This window comes from Colius striatus, chromosome 11 (assembly GCF_028858725.1).
Source record: "Colius striatus isolate bColStr4 chromosome 11, bColStr4.1.hap1, whole genome shotgun sequence".
In the NCBI taxonomy this organism is placed as follows: Eukaryota; Metazoa; Chordata; class Aves; order Coliiformes; family Coliidae; genus Colius; species Colius striatus.
Window position 1 is genome coordinate 10,714,103 of NC_084769.1, and position 19,062 is coordinate 10,733,164.

The window sequence follows — 19,062 nt, forward strand, 5'->3', positions numbered from 1 at the left end:
TACAATGCTTTAAGTGGCAGTGGGGAAAAAGAAACAAGCCAGCCTAACCTCAGTCTTTTGATCATAGAACAAAATCGTGTGTTTTTGCATGTAAACGTATTTCCTGATATATGTAATTGTGCAAAGAAACAATTGTGTGGGTTTTAATGTATGATATCAAGAAGGTTGATACTCCTTCAGCTGTTGATCCATCAGTTTCTGGTCTCTCTTCCAGCTTTCCAAACAAAAATGTTCTCTGGGGTCAGAACACTGGTCCACTTGCTCTGGGTGGCAATAAGAGTTGCTGTTTAGAGATAGAGCATGAGCCTGTTAATTTTCTGCAGTTCTTTTCCTTCAGCCTTCCCCAGCACCCACAGCTCTTGTCTCCATGATATAGGGAGTACATTTTTGTTAGAGAAATTAACTTACTCCTTTTTGGATGCCCTGATAGTCTCTGCCTTGCAGCCTCCAAGTTCTAGAGCCTTGCTACCCACTGCATAAAGAAGTACCTTCTCTTATGTGCTTTATCATAATTCAGCTCTGCAACACCCCCAGGAAGAAGAGCATATTCATCCTCATTTGACAGAAGGGGAAGATTAAGGGGGTTGCTTCCAAAAGTACCTGTAAATAGTAGATGTCTCATGCATGAGTTTGTCTAATGTGAGGCATTTGAGGATGGATTTTCTCAGATGCCTGAACTGATTTCTATCCAAGATCAGTCATGCGCAATGATTAACATACAAATGTTAATGATACTTGTGGTATCATTTGATTTATTGACTTATAATTAAATACCAATTCTGTGGCTCAGAGGGGGCCAACCCTAGTTCTCCCCACTCACATTCAACTTCCATATCTGGGAGGTTTGTGTCTGGGGCATCATTTGTTGTCCTGTGCAGCCAATATCAAAAAGGGGCCACGATAACAGCTGGCATCATTCACTGATGTTCCAGGCTTATCCACTGGACAAAGAGTGGCATTTTCCTGATCCACTGCAGTGGAAAACACAGTATAGAACTATCCAAGTACAGCCCGTTGCTGAAGGCATATATGGAAAAGTATGGAATCAGTATTGCTGGGTTACTCCCAGCCTCTCAAAAAGTGTCTTAAGGTTCCCCAATACCACTGCATTCTCTGAGGTGTAATTGTTAGTATTTCAGAATCTGAACCCCCACAATACCCCCATGAAAATCAAAAGAGCAGGAGAAAAATGTACAACTATTCTTCCAGGCAGCGAGTGTCCAGAACCAACAGGTTGTTTCTGCCTCGTATCCTTCTATATTCAGGGGTGAACAATCACAGTGGAATTTGGTTGGGTCCATTGACAGAATGGCTGGAGCCAGCCAGGCCCCTCCTGGGCATCCAGGGGTGGATGATCCCACATCTCCCAGCCCCAGGCAGAGCTACCCCTGCGTGGGTAGGAGCGACCTCTATTCACCAGCTGCGGGCATCCTGCTACATGTGTGCTGAGTTCCCTCCTTCTCGCTCCTTTCCCCACTCGAATGCAGCGATTGCCCCTCACCAGCAGGCTCCCTGTTAGCCAGGCTCCGGCTGGCCCTGGGGGACGCCGGGCTGGCCGGGGGGCCGCCCGCCCCTCGCCTGCGAGAGCGGAGGAGCCCGGGCCGGGGCTCGGGCGGCGGAGCTGCCCCTCGCTGCGGGCGCCGCGGCGCGGCCTGCCCCGGCGGTGCTCGGCGGGGCGCTCGCTGGGGGGCGCCGTGGCGCGGCGGGGCGGGGGCGGGCCGGGGCGGGCGGAGGCGGCGGCCGGCGGGGCGCGGGCCCGGCGCACTCGGCAGGGCGGCCCCGCGGAGTCGGGGGGCTCCGGCGAGCAGCATGGATCCCGCGGCCGCCTCCCGGCCCCCCGCCCGCCGGCCCCGCGCCCTGCCGCGGATGCTGCTGGCGTCCGCGGCGCGGACGCTGCTGTGGCTCGGTCCCGTCTACCTGGCGGGGTACCTGGGGCTGAGCGGCAGCTGGGTGCTGCTGGGGCTGGCGCTGTGGCTGTGCTGGGGACACAACCGGCGGTGGAAGCGCGGCCGGCTCGCAGCCGCCTTCGCGCTGCTGGAGGACGAGCGGGAGGCGGTGTGCCGGGGCCTGGCCGCCCGGCACCTGCCGGCTTGGGTGAGTGCGGGCCGGGGAGGCGGAGGGGCGCTGCGCCCTGCGCTCCGCCGCGCATCCCCCCGCAGCGGCGGCGGCGAGGCTGCGGGCTCCCGGGCGGCTCCGGGGCGGCCGGAGCGGGGTGTTCTGTAGTGAGCAGCCGAAGGGCAAAAGAAAAGAGGTGGCGGTGATGTTTTGGACCGAGCGGTAATGTCTCAGATTAAGTCTTGCTCAGTAAAAGTGAGCGCTAAACTTGAAGTTATTTCAGTCCAGGAAACGTGCATGTTGCTGTAAGTGTGTTCGTAAAATAGGCTGCTGCATCCTCGGAGGAACCTTCTTTCAAATAGGTGCTGTTGCATTGCAGGTATTTTGGTGTAGAGGAGACTTATTTTAGACCTCCTCATCCAGAAGGTTTTATTCCCTTCTACTTAACTGTCATTTTTAAATAAATAAATATAATATCTATATTAGCACAATATTCTCTGCCTGCTAAAATACGAATATTTAACTTTAAAGAACCATCTCTTGATGGTGTGGAAAGCCGGTACCTGTTTGTTCTTCACATTTGTTCCTAGCCACTCTAGGTTTTAAAGTGAAGAAACTTGAAAATCTGTGTGCATATTTCATCCCGCATCTTTGACTATTTGTTGTAGCCCTGGTTAGCTACTGGAAAAGGATGATGATGAGTTTTGGGTGGTTTTTTTTGGCACCATGATTCGCTTAGCATTTAAAAACGTGTCCTAGACTGGTAGGGAAATGCTTTTCTTGTAAGAAAGAGAATATCAAAGAGATCTATTTGTAAGGAGTGTTGCATGGAGACATTTATAGTCAGCAAACTGTTTTATATAGCCTACAGGACTTGGCTTTCTTTAATACTGTGGAAAAGGAAGGCAGTTGGCACTTCTGAGAAGCGAGACCAGGGTCTCCTAGCAGAGCTCCCTGCACATGTTACTTCCCGCTGGGCACAGAAGTCTGCCTCTGAATGAGGTTTCTGCTTACAGAAGTCTGCCTCTCAATGAGGTTTCTGCTTGTTTGTATTGACGGAGCATTTAAAACAGCTCTGAGCATTAATGAGTGTGGTGGCGTCAGCTCTTGCCCTAGTGCTGTGAGAATAGTCTTATGTTTTATCCTCAAGTGCCCTGGATCTTGGTAATGGGAAATCGAGTGTCTTAGTCATCATTGGAAAATCAGAATTGCCCCCCCCAAAAAAAAAAAATCTCAAAAGTTCTTATGTTTTGTGTTGGAAGTGTCAGGTTTTATTAGTACATGGGCAGGTAGTGGATGGGAAAGGTTATCAATTGTCCTGTCCTGCGCATTCACAAGGCTTCATGCCCCAAGTACAGGAGAGGTTTTGACAAGGAGGGAAACTCAGGCAGAGCCTTCTGAGAAGGTCAGGCCCAGCTGGTGTGTGAGGAGAGGCCAATGGATATGGGGCTGCTCAGTCTCCTTCAGGAGAAGGGAAGGCTTAAGGAGGATCTCCCTGCTGTCTCCCTCTGCCTAGCACGTGCTCGCAGAGAAGGTGTAGACTCTCTTCAGAGGCCTCACTCCTGACTTGTGAATTCTTGGAGCTGGCTGTCAGAAGGCAGCATGTAGGACCTAAGGATAATGGGGCTGCAGCATTTATCCATATTGCTACTTCTTCTCCTTTCCTTTCCTATATCTGTAACTTTTGTTCTTCTTCAGTTGGCATTTGCTTCCATACACCACTTGTTTCTTTTTAAGCTCTCCTTCCTCAGTTTGATCTTTGGCTTCTCCTCTGCACCAGTCTTGGAGGCTGCTTCTCACCTGCTGCCTGTTCACTTTATTCTCTATGGTGTCATCTTTTTTGATGTTCAATTGAAACAGCTTTAAAAATGTCCCTTGCATTCTTCTCTCCTGACATGCAGAAGTGGGTGTAGGAGTACAATTGAGGTTTGGGAGAGCACGGGTTGTAGTGCTGTAATCCTAGGGAAGGTTCAGGAAGTGTGAAGCAATGGCAGTGTCTTAAGGGATTAGTAAATAGTTGGCTCCTCATGTGCCCTGTAGTAAAATGAGGAGGATATGTCCAGTGAAGAGTTAAGACCAGTCACTGATTGCACTAGTTGGTTAAAAACTGCTCTCCCCAGAGCAGTACAGTGGTTCCTTCAAATGAGGCTTTCACTCTGTTCAGTCCTGGTACCAGCTGTTAGGAGATGTATTTGCATTGCAGACTTTCCTTCCAGGGGGATGCTGGGAGGGTTTCCCTCATCTATTTAACCATCTGTTTCAGGGAACTTGCAGGGTTATTTTGCAGCACCAGTTTCTTGGCTGAAACCAGCCAGTGAGTTTGGAATAGAGGCATTCCTGTGCTAGACAGCTTACGTGGGCAGCATGTGGGCAGGTTTCCTCCTTAGGAAACCAGGCTGTAAATCTGCTCGTGTTGAGATGATTCAAATCTATGTCTTGGAGAGGTGAGGCTTTCAACTTCAGCCTGTGCAGTCTTTAGCCTGACTTTTGTCAGTCGAAGTCAGTGCCCAGAGCATAGGTAGCTGGGCTTCCACCTTTGTTCTGGCTCCTAGGAGTGGAGATGACTTCTCCATGTTACTTTTGCAGCTGGACTAGATTGCAGGTGAGAACATCCAGGTATGCTGGGTTAAACTCCTTTTACCAGGAGAAATTTATATTAGGGAGTACAGAACAGTCCTTTTAAAACTTTGCCTGTTAATTCCTTGTTCATGCAAAAGGCTTGTTTAGACCTTTGTTTTTTGTCCCTGCACAGGGAGCTAAAAACCCTGTCTCCTAAAATACCTCAACCCAAAAAACCTCCACAACAGAACCCCAAACAAACACCCCCCACTCCCCCCAGTGATCTATCCCCCCAAGGATAGATTCCTGTGTTGGCATGGCACTGTTTGGTTTTGTTGTTGGTGGTGTGGCTTGCTCCAGGGCAAGGTGGAGAAACGCAGAAACTTTTATGTTTTCCTTATGTGCTAGTAATTGGCCCTTACCTGGTGTTTTTCATCTTCAGAGCTCTTTTCAAATGCTAAACATTTTTTGCAGCATTCCTAAAACATTGGCAAGAAGTATGTCTGCATTTGTAGATGGGAAAAATTGATTGTGATAGTGTGATTTGCCCAAGGCTACAGGAGTCAGGCTTATTCTGGGATATTGTTAACTTTGGCAGCACTTGGTGGCTGCTTCTAGGCTTAATAGGAAGTGCTTCTCTTGCCTGTGTTGTGCTGATGACAAACTCAAAGGCAAGAGCTTGCTGCCAGGACTCTCACCAGTAACAAGGGTCATAAGTGAATATCGAGTCCAGAGGTCATTGTTAGATACTATGGAACTGCAGATGAGGTTTTTTTTCCTCAAAGTAGAAGGATGCAAAAAGTTCTTGGAGTAATCTGTTGAGTCAAGAAGAGAGCTTGATGGTGTCACTGAGTTGAACTACAGGAGAACTCATCTTCTGCTAGTGGGACATGCACATTGTCGAGTACCCTGTGGGTAGGACAGGCTTTGCTCTGAGTTTATGTCTTACTAGACAGCTGATAATCTAGATGCAACACTTGCATGCCAAGCTCTGCTTCTTCTGCAGTACTGCTCATTGAATTTGTACCTTTAAATGTATCTGACCTTTGGGTTTGAGAACACACTGAAATTTGGTGGCCTTTTGTAGTAGGCAGAAAGCTGACTTTCACCAGAGACATGTAGTTGGTCAGTTTCTGTGATGCTTCTGAGAGCACAGCAGTTCTATTTCTGCCACCTGTCAAAGGAAACTGAGGCACAGAGTGTCTGGGTAGGAGCTGTGTTGCAGACAGGTGAATAAGGGGTTGTCACGTGTGGTGGAAATGTACCTCAAAGGGCTGATAATCCTGTCACAGCAGTCTGAGGTGTGACATAACCGTATGTGATTCATTGTGGTTGCTTTTGGAGTTTGCCCTTGGCTGTCTGGTTTGGGTGTCTGTGGCTCAAACAGTTCATTACATTTTGCTTTTTCTTAAAGCTGGCCTAGCTGCCACCTCCTTATCACTGTTCTTGCCCGTTTCCTGATGCCCCTCTCTGCTGTTCCAGCTCTCCTTGGCCACCAGCTGGCTTTTTGGATGCCTCTTACATTTGCATCTCTAGCAGCTTTGGCTCTAACGAGTAATCCCAGCCAACTTTAGTTGTTTACATTTCTCCCCTTAACATTGATGGGTCTCACATGTGAGCTATGACTTTCTCATTGGGATTTGGTAGCCTAACTGTTGCTCTTAGCCCTGATCTGCCCTTCCTTTTGGATCACATCTCTCTTCTTGCTGTGAGATCTTTTGAAGGAGAGTTTACCATAGTATTTCCATCCCTGCTACACCCTGCCTGTGACTGATGTAGAGCTGTGGCACAAATGCTGTGAGACACTGGTGCTTGGCAGTTGCCTTGGAGCTGGGAACCAGCTGCCTTCAGGCTGCCCAGGATTTATGTGTCCTGGTGGAAAACTTTTTGGTGAAAGGCTGGCAGGTGAAATGGAGGTCCCCTGCTTCACATAATCCTTCTTTCTGTAAAATGTCAGCAGTGGGTTTATCAGTATTGATTGTTCCTTCTGGTGCTGTGTTCTTACTTTATCATGTAAATAGAGCTGGGTAGGCTGACATTCCAGTGAACTTGTGTTCTTATTTAATGGAGAAGTTGCTGTTTAGAGCATCAAAACAAATTGCCCATAAAGAATACGGTAATACCACTTTGATTTTTTTTTAATGTAATAATTGGAAGTATTATTTGAGCAAGGAAAATGGATTCTGAAGTCATACATGAAGCTGGAATAAAAGGCAAGCTGTTTGTTCCACTGGAACATCTCTGAAAGCTACTGTATTAAACAGCAAGCCTTTGACTGAAGAGTGTAATTCACAGCTCTTGTGTAAGGAGCTAATGTATTGTCCTACCCAATTACTATTATCAGACTAGATGATAGTCAGAGGAATCTCTTTGTATTCGGGTGCTCTTGTAGAGCTGAGCAGGGCCTGAATGTCCTTTCTGAGAAGCTCTTGCCCCATCCTTCCCTTCTGCAATAACCTACTACCAGCCTGGAGCACTGGCTGAAAAAACCCCACATCCATAACATGTTGCTAAATATGACTGTAGGAAGGTGAGTGTGGCTTTTTGGAGAGGTCTGAGAGATCAGTTAGTTACTTGAGAGTGACCTCATATCTGACTGTCCTGATGGTGATGAAACATTTCATCACTTCAGGGAAGCGGAAGGATTTTGTCATGGATACGTACACTTCTTGTTGGCATTTGATCTGGCCAGCTTGAAAGCATGATGCATCAGTGGCTACTTCATTTTCATTTGTCCTTAGCATCTTAAAAAGCTCTGAGAGATGAAAACACTGGACTGTTACACATGATAGTGTGTGCTGATAGGCTTGAACTCTTAGAGTGCTTCTTTTCCCCGAAGCCATTAGCACTTTGTTCATGTTAGCGGAGAAATGCTGCCACAACCAATACACTGAGTTTCCCAAGCAGGTTTTCCTTTTGCAAAGTGTGGCCTGGTTGAGGTGAGCCAGATAGGAAACAGGTCTTGCACAGCGCATGATCTTGAAGGGAAGCAGGTTCTTATGGCTTCCCAAGGCATGACTAAGACAAGGATGAAAAGTTTAACACTGCTTTACATTACAAACAGGATATGACACTTGCTTTAATCACATAAATGTGCCCAGAGGCATACTGGTACATCAGCACACGTGTGTCCTTTTGTTGTCTTCTACTATTTTATTTGACTTTTACAATTTTTGGAGGAGGTAGTAAATTATAAAGCATATTTGTATGAGGGCAGAGGGATCTGAGCTTACTCTAAAACTTGTTCTACGCTCTGTTGTATCTTTTGCATGGGATGCAGTATGCCAAAATAGGTGGCATGTGACACACTTTGTTTTTTCTTTGCATCCAGGTTCACTTCCCTGATGTTGAGCGGGTGGAATGGCTGAACAAGGTGAGGAGCTCTCAACTCCAGTTTGTGAGTCCATCTGCTCTGAACTGCATCACAACACAGACCCCGAGGGCCAAGTCTGAGAAAGTTACCAAGTCACAACAGTAGGACTCAGTCATATCAGTGTCTGTACTTAACCTTGGAGCTTGCCACTCACTCAAAACCTCTCACTGATGATTTGGTGAGAGCCAAATGTGTGTGATACAGGTTTGATGAATTTGACCACACCACTTCATTCTGAGATTTTTTTTAAAAATAGTGTGTGTCTCTCTCTATAGATGTATAAATATGATACAAATGTGTATATACATATGTGTGTATGTGTTGTTATTTTAGCAAATATAGTGGCATCTTCTCTTACCAGAAGGATTTCCAGAGAGCTCTGAGGCAGGCATTTCCATTGTCAGGTGTAGCTGGGCTTTCACTGCAACTAAACACCATGGAAGTCAAAGCAAAACAGCTCAACTTATATATTAGCATCCAGTAACTATCCTGGTTTCTTTTTTTAGCAAACTTTATTTTTGATGTAGGAGCTCATCTCACTCTTCTGTAAATAAACCTAACTCCAGGGAACTTTGTGACACTTCAGAGTAATTAGGTGCTATTGTGCTTTTGAGGCTAATCCTGGTCTTTCTCTGTTTAGAAGCAGCCAATAGACTCTATGGTGCTAAAACCTCACCTTTCAGTTTCTAAAACAGATTCCTTTTCTGAGGAACTGAGATGGATGGTTCCATAAGGATGACTTAAGAGCACACATGTGACTTGGTATTTTAAAGGGATAGACCTTGATAGCCAGGTGTTCTATGATGTGTTTGTCTTTCTCAGCAAATTGTGTCTTCTACAAAGAGTCTTCATATGTTTCTGCTTTTGATGTTCTGTAGGTTCTCGTACAGGCTTGGCCATACTTTGGGACAGTCATGGAAAAGGCATTTAAAGAAGTTCTTGAACCAAAGATCAGAGCAAAGAATGTACATCTGAAAACATGCACCTTTACCAAGATCCACTTTGGTGAGAAGGTATTGTGAAACCTTTACAGTGCTTGCAGTTCAGTCTTTTCCTGAAAGTCCAGGTGCAAAAGGCAGAGCATTTGTTTGGGAGTCTGATGTTAAGCTCTGAGTATTTAACAAAATGGTATTGGTTCAACATTTTTGCCTCCTTTGTTCCCTCCTCACGTTTACTGAAGTGTCTTCACTGAGAAGGAAAGATTGTATAGGAGACACCCCCCCTCCCTGTCTGTCACTATCGTGGACCTGGAGATAGAAAAAGGGGCATGTATCCACATTTTTGTTATACCCTTGTGACAGGAGTTTTCAGTACTTCCTAAGGCTTGCAACATGCACTGCTTGCAGCCAGCCCTGTATTTGGGGACTGCCAAGGCTGCTCACACTTCCTCTTTAAGGGAAAATCTTGTGTGGTTTACTTGGACTTTACATGCAGTTGTGCAAAGTCTTTAATGAGTGCTTCTGTATCAAGACTTTCATTGTATCACTTCACTTCTGTATCAAGTCTTTCACTGTGAGGGTAATGGAGACCTGGCACAGGCTGCCCAGGGAGAGTGTGGAGTCTCCTTCCTTGGAGGTCTTCAAGACCCATCTGGACACATTCCTGTGTGACCTGGTCTAAGTGGACCTACTTCTGCAGGGGGTTTGGACTAGATGATCTCTAAAGGTCCCTTCCAACCCCTACCAATCTATGAAGTCACTTGAAGTGAGTAGGACTTTACACTTGGGCTTAACTTGAAAGATATTAATGACACCATATCTTGTTTGATTTTATTTCAGTGCCCTAGAATCAATGGAATAAAAGCCTACACCAAGGAAATCAACAGAAGACAAGTTATCCTGGACCTGCAGATATGGTAATATTACATCATGTATTATGGAAGTGGTTCTTAGCTGTCAGACTCTGCCTGAGTGTGGGTTGTCATGCTGAACTGGGCATATGGCTCACTAAGACCAGCATGAAATGGAGAGGTCTTAATATCAACCTAGAATGGTATGAGATAATCTGTCCTGCATGACCTCAGTACTTACAGAGGTGAGATGTTGTGCATCAGCCTTTAAGTCAGAAAGCAGTGTCACCTGCACAGGTCTAGGTGTTACCTCCTTTGGCCCAATACTGCTGCCATGGGTAGAAGAATGTGTCCTTTGGCTTCATTGTAGTAAGAACTCAAGTTTTGGAGCGGTGTTTCCTGTTCTGACAGCTCTCAGGCATGGTGACGCTTGGTCTGTCTACTGCATCACTACTGTTCCTCTCCAGTCCAACCTCTCCAGTTCTTCCAGAACTACTTGCACTATTTACTTTTTAATCCTTTCCCCTAGGTTAATCCTCTTGTTTTACTCACCCTTTGTTCCATGTGCCAGCCAACACATTTGCTTTCTTTTTTTTTTTTTGATTACAGTTATTCTCCAAGCAGAAAACTGCCTCTAGCTCTAGTAACAACAACAACAACAAAACTAGATAACACATTTGATACCTTCCAGGCTGTTCTGAATGAGGTTGTGTGTTCTGTTAACATCAGAACCATTGCAGAGCTCAACTCTCTCCTGGTTTAGCCTAGAGATTGGAATTGCTGGGGGGAAATACCACTTGCATGCTGCTGTAGCTCTGTAACTTTAGTGGGTGATCAAGCTGCCCAATTTAAATGGCCTCTTTTCATGGTAGTGCCAGGAAAAAGCAGAGTGATGTTACACAGTGTCTTGGCAACAGCACTGAGCTGCTCAGAACTGTGCCTGGGCAGCGGCATGGCAGCATCCCCAGCCCTGGCAGAGCACTATCACTCTGCAAAGTGACATGCTTGATTTTCAGCCAGAACATGTTGTGCTTCAGTGCTGTCAGTGAAGCACTCTTTGTAATAGCCAGACCAGTTTTAGGGCCTTTGGCAAATCATTTGTGCTTTCCATGTTGAGATCGAGGGATTTGATGCCTTTAAAGCTTTGCAGGAGGCTGCTGCTATTCTGTTAAACTACTTTTCCAGGCTGCTTCTCCCACATGCTCATTTTCACTTTTAACAATCCTCTGCAGAGTGATTCCCCCACCTCCTCATTCATGTCCCTCTGTCAAACTCATCACCGTCTCCAAACTGGCCAAACACTTCTGTTCTTCATCCTGTTGGTAACTTAACCTGAACTGTCATCTGATAACCTAAGTATTTTCTGAAGGGTATTTTCTCTTCTCCTGGTCTGTGTTAAGGACCCAGCTTCTCTCGTGTTCATACATTAACATCAGTTTCTGCAACTAGGCTGGGTGTTGTGCATTGTAGTGTCCACAGCGGGTAGTGTATTATTTCCAGGGATGGATAGAAGCAAATCTGTTAAGCAGTGGTGGAGTTTGCTTGTCTTTTTCTGGACTGCCACAGGAACATGTTTTATGTTCTTTAATCAAACAAATGGGCAATCTCCACTCTTCTGAAGTGAGGCAAACCTCTATTGCAAAATAGGCTCTCTTAGCTACACGAATAGTCTGATGTACATGTAGTCTGATGTACAGCTTTCACGTGACACATAAGAAAGTAAGTATCAGGGTACTTGTGGTGGCAAAATGAAATATGAAATCCTAGCCAGAATTGGATTTGAAATCCCCAAATCTGAAATATGAGATCCCAGCTGGAAATAAACTGGCAATACTCTGGCATCTCCAAACAATTTGGTCTAGATCTAAATCATTCATCTGTCCCCTGAGCATACAGAGTTGACGGTTGTGTTCTCCAAATGAATTGATGTCAAAGCTTTCCAGAAACGTTCTCCACACTTTCATTTTTCAAAATGTGAACTTTTCAAGTGCAGCCACTTGACTTTCTGCAGCCCCTTTTCTTCCCACTAATTCTGCAATTTCCTGAGCTGCTGTGTAGCCATGTAATCAACAGAGTTATTTGAAGGCACTATTACCTCCCAGCAGACTATCTTGCAGTCCCATTGCTTCCTACTTTGTTAATCTGATTTAGTACCCATAATAATAATTTTTCATTGGAAATGTTTTTCTGTGCTCTTCTGTGGCATTTACAGTACATGAGATGTCATAGAATAGTGTAGAAATTAATATGTATTAAAAAAATACATATGTATTGCAATTTGCCTCAAAAGAGAATCTCTGGACTTCCAAACTGGCAAGTTTTTAAAGATGGAAAGACAATCTCTGTTGTAGTTTGTAGACTCTTACAAGAAACTAAAAGCATTTTGGAGGCTGAGCAGAAAAGGAACACTTGCCCTCAGGAGCATGACTTGATAGGCAAAGGGGAAAGGCAATGGTGGTCTGTTTTTTCTCATACCCTGTGGTACTTGGTTGTATTTTCTTGTCTCAACTTATTTGTCTAATGCTGATTGTTTGTTTACCCCAGTCCAAAGTCAGACAGTCTAAGCAGTAGTCTGCTTTACAGAGCATTTGAGAAGGCTGAACCAAAGAGTACTTTTAATATGCAGGCTGATGAGAAGGTGGGAGCTGTGGGAGTTTCTTTGCAAGGAGACAATTGCAGGTGACATCTCTAAAGGGATGAGTAGACATCCAGGTTAGTCAAACTTGTCAATATGTGCTCTTGTAGAATCCCTGTCTTCAGCCAGTGGATTGCCATTGTATCAGAAACACTGGGCCCAGCTGTTCCACCCAAGTACAGGAGATACAGCTATGTGCACTTGTAAAAGCTTCTGCAGTTCTCATCCATGGCACAGGCGTGTTTATCTGCCTCACCCTGAGCTATATGTGATTTAGGATAGAAACAGATTCTTCTTACCCAGCTCACAGATGGGTAAAGCATGGTCCTGTGGATAGTGACAGGGTGGCAAAAGAAGCTCTGCATGTGTTGGGTACACAGGCTTGAGTTTGACTCAGGTGCACTCTGTCTGGAGGAGGACAGCAGAGAGCACAAGATTACACTGAGCAGAGGACAGACAGAAGCATAAACTGCTTGGACTGGAAAAGAGGAGTGAAACTAATGAACAAGGAGTGTATCCTTCCTACCAAGCACCCTGCCGAGGGCATGATGCCTGTATGCAGCAAATTGAAGGATAATTAAAGGCTCAGTCTCAGATAAAAGAGATAAAGACTTCTCTGACATCTTGACTTTAAAACGAGTTTGCATGTACTCAAGTGTTACTGGAGGAAGGAGGCATCTAGGATTGGGTGGGAAGAGTTTTTGGCTGTGTGGAAAGGCACAGAGCTTGTAAATTGAAACACAACAACTATTACTTGTTGTGTTGGACACCGCCGACAGCTGAATTAAGTCATCTTGGATTAATTACTGCAAATTGAGGAACTCATTTTGGCTTCTCATTTAGACTTTTATTGTGACAAAGCTCTATTAGCACCCAGTGTAATAAGCTGTAAGATAATGTCAAAATTGCAGAAATTAATACATGTAAAAATAAGTTTGTTTAATTATCTGACTAGCTTATAAGGAAGGGTTTGTTAATTTTTGGCATGGCCTGTGAGGTTGGTTAATTTAAGAAATTAGAATTCTGTAACATTAAAGGCTTTAATTTGTGTGTTATGAGCTTTTTAAATTCTGCTGAGTGACTCTCTGTAAACAAATATTTGAAAACCTTGCAAAAATGGAGACAAATTCATAGGGTTCTTGGCAGGATACTTTTGGGGGAGGGGGGCAGAATCTGTCTATGTGTACATTACAGTGTGAATTAGTGGCAACTGCAGCACTGTTTGCCCCCATACATGTGGTCAAAGCAAAAATCTCATCCATTTTCTTTGATTCTGGAGTGAGATTATGCACACAGCATGCACAGCACATTCACTATGCCCTTTACACCCTGCTTTACCTGCAGGCTGTTTGTATGTCTGCATCCAGAAAGAGCTGTTTATCAGAAGACTGAAAGGGAATTTGGTACCTCCCTTAAATTGGTTCCTGCCAGAGGCATCAACAGAACTGCTAGGCTTTGCTTCCTGGGGAGTGGCCATTGGTTTCTGCACAAGGTAGTGTTTGTACTTTTATTGAAGTCTAAGGTGGTTTCCAAATTGCCAAAGTACCACAGGCAGTGTTTGTTTTATTTAAAGCCTAATGTTCTCCATGGCAACTGACCAAAATCTGATCTAAGTCATTGTCTTTTCATTCAGCCCCAAGGAAACCAGGTTATATTTAGTGATGAATTTGTCCTTCAGGTTGTATTTTGAGTTATGGGCTCAGGTGATCAATGGGCTTTTTGTTGTGGGCAAGGTGAGGAGCTCATATGTAATGGCAGGATATCTCTGCATCAGTCTGGGAGCTGGGCCACCTGGTTGTGGGATGGGATCAGGCCTTTGGCAGAGAAAGAAATAAGAGGGCAATTGCTCTGACTTTGAATTTTGATCTGTTGATCCCCTTCTTGATGCAAGCTTGTCTCAGCCAACCTCCAGTCTTAAAAATGGAGAAGTAACCTTGAAATACAGATGTTACTTTGTTGTTTTGCAGGTAGATGTGGCTGCGGGGTTTCTCTTGTGAAGATCTAACCCCTGTTCAATGTGCTCAGCTTTCCTTTTTCAGTTGCTTGAAAACCCATCTCTGCCTGTGGGGTCATGTTGTCAATCCTTAAACTAATTTCATTTCTACTCTCTGCAGCTCAAATTTTCTCGTTGGACTGTTGCAAACTGCAGAATAATGTGAGAATTTTCTTTCAGTTATGTAGGGGACTGTGAGATTCACATGGACATATCAAAATTCAATCTGGGAGTGAAAGGTGTACAGGTGAGTGCAGTGCTAATGCTGTCTCTCTGAAGCTGTATGTGGTAGGAGGTAGCATATCCCAGGGGCTAAGTCATGGCATTTGACTGGGAAACCACCAGCTAGCAGGCTTGGAATGATTGGCTTTACCTCCTTGTGTTTTGGCTGGGGAAATGATGCCTTCCATGGAAAGCACCTCAGTACCACTTTTAAGCTTCTTAGTGAGACTTTTAAAACAGAGTCAGTGCTAGAGCATAGAGCTCATGAGTTCTGAGGAGGGTAGAGAACTTCAAAAGAGCTAGTTCTGCCAGGATGTTGATAAACTGGGATAGATTAGATCAACAACCTGTTCTTAAAGTGTTGAAAGCTAATAGGCAAAGTACTCTATTGTATGAGAGCCTGGATTACAGAGAGACTCCACAAACTTAGGAGGTATCAATAGCAATGGTTTTGGGTGGAGGAGGTTATGGCTGCTATCAAGGTCTAAGTAAAATAACTTCAAGCAGGATTTAAAAAATGATCTCCAACCCTGAAAAGCTCACAGTTTTGAAAGTGCATCCCAAGAGTACCTTCAGCCTCTGTTGTCCTTGGTCTGTTCTGTTTGCAGTTGTACGGGACGTTGCGGGTGATACTGGAACCTCTTCTTACTGATGCCCCTTTTGTTGGAGCAGTGACCTTGTTCTTTATGCAGAAGCCGGTGAGTCAGGAGGGAACTTCCTTCTGCAGCCTTCTTGCTTCTTACTGTGTCTTAATGCATGGATAGGTGTTCAGTGAGTGCCACAGCCCAGCACTGGTAACCCTAACTGCATAAGCATGAATGCCTCACAGTGCAGGTGTTTGAGTACCAAATTGATAATTGTTCAAAGCTCATCTTGAATTCTTAGGAGGACAGGAATGAGTTTGCCCTATTCCTTCACAGAATCTCAAGGGCTAGAAGGGACCTCGAAAGATCATCCAGTGCAACCCCCCTGCCAGAGCAGGACCACCTAGAGTAGGTTACACAGGAACTCATCCACGTGGGTTTGGAATGTCTCCAGGGAAGGAGACTCCACAACCCATCTGGGCAGCCCCTTCCAGTGCTCCCTCACCTGAACAGTCAAGAAGCTTTTCCTTGTGTTTCCTTGGAACCTCTTATATTCCAGCTTGTACTCATTGTCCCTTGTCCTGTCATTGGCTATCACTGAGAACAGCCTGGTTCCATCCTCCTGACACCCACCCTTTACATATTTGTAAACATTAATGAAGTCACCCCTCAGTCTCCTCCAAGCTAGAGCCCCAGCTTCCTCAGCCTTTCATCCGAAGGCAGATGCTCCACTCCCTTCATCATCTTTGAGGCCCTGCCCTGAGCTCTCTCCAGCAGCTCCCTGTCCCTCTTGAACTGAGGGAACTCAGAACTGGACATTGCATCTTGAATATTGTGTGCAGTTCTGTGCCACTCAGTTCAAGAGGACAGGGAGCTACTGGAGAGAGTTCAGCACAGGGCCACAAAGGTGATGGAGTGGAGCGTTTCCCTTATGATGAGTGGCTGAGGGAGCTGGGGCTCTTCAGCTTGAAGAAGAGGAAACTTTCATACTAGTACCTAAAAAATTACTTGTTTCACTCCAAGAATGGAAGGACTTTCCAATGGTGACAACACAGGAGCCAATTCCTAGGCCTTTGCTGCAAGGTTCCTGGCAGGTGGCTCTTAAAGCTTCCCGTTCATAGATTTTTAAATGCGGTCATCTTGGGGACCATTCAGTCACAGCTGTGCTTTGAAAGCTTGCCTGTTTAAGGCCTTGTAGTTTAATTGTGGTTTAATAAAATAGGGGAAACCTTCTAGTCTTGTGATAACCAGTTATCTTATAGCACACAGCTTTCCTTCTTTGTGGGTTATCCTCTGCTCAAGTTCATGGAAGTCATACATTTTTGGTCCTGGATGAGGTGGTTTTCTGTTTACATGTAGTGGTATTATTTTAGCACATGGAAAAATGAATGTTTATTGTGTGAATGGAAATACAAATTCCTGAAGTGCAATGGTGTTTGTGAATCCCCCTGCCTCAGGGCACAAGCCAAGCCCCAAGTAAAAGGATGAGGAAACAATTTCAAAGTCTAGGAAGAGTGGCCATTGCTAGGAGATGAATGCTGTGCTTCCCTGTGCTTGCAGGATGAATCCCAGAGACACTCTCATTTGAAATAGGTAAACTAGATAAGGGAGTTGCTACCAGCTGTTGGTTTTAATGTATAGATGCAGTCTCTTGTTGATGACAATTTTCTTTATTTAAACATCTGGCTTTGGTTTAGAAGCATTTGCTTACCCCTTTAAATTTTACCCTTGTTCCAAAGTAAATTTTAATGGTCCTGTATAATTTTTCTCCCTGATCTCGTTGTAGCACTTGGAAATCAACTGGGCGGGCATGAGCAACCTCCTGGATGTCCCAGGGATTAAGTGAGTGTCTGTTCTGCTTCACTTTATTCTTCTGTCAAAAGACTTTGGAAGTTGGGATGGATTTCTTCAGTAATCATCAAAGTTATTCTCAAGAGTGGTTTGTAGGTATCACAGAGTTGAAGTACAATGTATGATAAAGAAAACTGCACCAGATTTATAAGGAGAAATATTCTTCTCTTTCTGCATCATCTGCTTACCCTTTAGGTTCTTCAGAACACACAGCTCTTCCTCAATGCCCCGGGAGGCATCTTGTGCATAAAACTTGCACAGCAAGGGAGAAAATCCTAGCGGTTTTCAGTATTGTAAGTTTCAAACTGGTTCTCCAGATCAGAGATTCACTTTGTCCTTGTTCCTTATTGTAAAGATAAAATTCTGTTACACAAAACCAAAATATTTTGGTTACTCAGCCATTGCCTTTCTCCTTTGAAATGCAAATGCAGACACTTCTCTTGTCCTCCCTTCCTCTGCAGCTCATGGTTTGCAGACTGTTAGGAAGTGGCTGGATACTTTAGGTGCCAGGTTGTGCATTAAAGGGTCTCTGAAGACCTTTCATGTTGAGTGAGAAGAGGCTTTCTTTTCTCTTCATTTGAGGCCCCAGCGGCCTTTTGCCCTGGAGTTTGCCCTGAGAGCTCGTTTTTTTATCAGAGGAATTAATCTGTTCTTTTCTAAGGTGGTTTCCTTAATCACTGCAGGTGGAAGGTATGTAGGTGTTCCAACCTACAGCCTCTCATATAATTAAGTGCAAATTTGGTGTCCTAAATTGTTCCTCCCTGGTTCTCTCACAGGGATTTGAAAACAGAAACCCTTGCTTGTTGCACATGAAAGCCAGGAGCAGGACATCCCTGACTGTGAATAGGCTGAAGTACAGGTTGAACAAGAGCACTCCTTTTCAAATGAATCCAGTTTACTTCAGAGAGTAAAGAAATTGGATGCAGCCATCTGCCCTCATGTACAAGCTGTGTTTTGTTGGGTGTACCCTGAAACTCACAAGAAGGGACACTTCTGTGACCTTCCTGTGGGATTTTTTTTTTTACAGGAAAGCCAACAGCCTGACAAAGGGTTTTCAAGCCCTTTGTAGTAGGAGAGGACTTTATTCTATGTGAATCCAGCCTCATCTGTGACTGTCGGTTCTGTTGCATAATCTTATCTTCAGAACCTGCCTTATAAGCACTAAATTTATCAAGAGGATCAAAGTCTTTCAGATGTTTGGTCCTCTCGGGTTTTCCTCTTCTTATTGTCTTCTGCACATGCCAAGTTGCAATAGTATGTTAAAATCATCTTAGTGAGCTGAAGAGTGCTGGATATCTGTGATAGCCATATACATCTTGCTCAGAAGAAACAGGTCAAGTTTTCCCCACCATAAAAACAGAACAATTGTAAAGAAAATATTTAAACTGAAAAGCTAAAAAGTCTTAAGTTTTAAGTCAACTGAAAAGTTCCCTAAATTTCAAGACAGGACAGTACCCTCAGTTCAACCAATGTGACCTCCTGTGTCCAAAGCTCCAGCTACCTCAAACACAATTTTCCTCCTTAGTGCAAATATACCAAGGTACAGAATCTCATCTCTTGCTTGGTGTTCTATTAAAAAAAACCAACAAAACACCACCAAACTCATCTTGTTTTGAATGTGACTGGTTTCTCCTTCCATATTACAGTAAGGTCTTAGCATGTGACCGAGAGCAGACAGTAGTGTGTGCTGGGGCCGTGGTCTGAGTCTAAAACCAAACTATCCCAAGGTCTTGAGCCCCCTGTGAAATGCTGAAAATTCCTGATTCCCTCCTCTCCTCATCCATCTCTGGTGTTGGCATTCCCAAGGAAAGCCAGAAGGCACATGAGTTTGTATGACTTGTTTGGGTGTATGATGATCTCATCATGTGGACTAAGCTTCCATTCATCACTCACAGCCTGCCAGAGCCAAATTCACATCTAGCCCTAGTAACCCTAGACTGGAACATCCCTGCATGCAAGCAGGCACTTGCACCACGTATGCCCCAGGGCAATGGCGATTAT

General features: G+C 44.7%; 1 protein-coding gene across 1 annotated transcript in view; it reads left to right on the forward strand.

The window, feature by feature from the left end:
• Window positions 1-1,809: 1,809 nt before the first annotated feature.
• Window positions 1,810-19,062, forward strand: part of ESYT3 (extended synaptotagmin 3) — a 34,196-nt gene continuing 16,943 nt past the window's right edge. Inside the window, exons 1-7 of the mRNA XM_062004738.1 lie at window positions 1,810-2,094; window positions 7,946-7,987; window positions 8,866-9,000; window positions 9,766-9,842; window positions 14,585-14,651; window positions 15,235-15,324; window positions 16,997-17,052. Coding sequence (XP_061860722.1) covers window positions 1,810-2,094; window positions 7,946-7,987; window positions 8,866-9,000; window positions 9,766-9,842; window positions 14,585-14,651; window positions 15,235-15,324; window positions 16,997-17,052 — 752 coding nt within the window. The remainder of the gene's footprint in view (window positions 2,095-7,945; window positions 7,988-8,865; window positions 9,001-9,765; window positions 9,843-14,584; window positions 14,652-15,234; window positions 15,325-16,996; window positions 17,053-19,062) is intronic.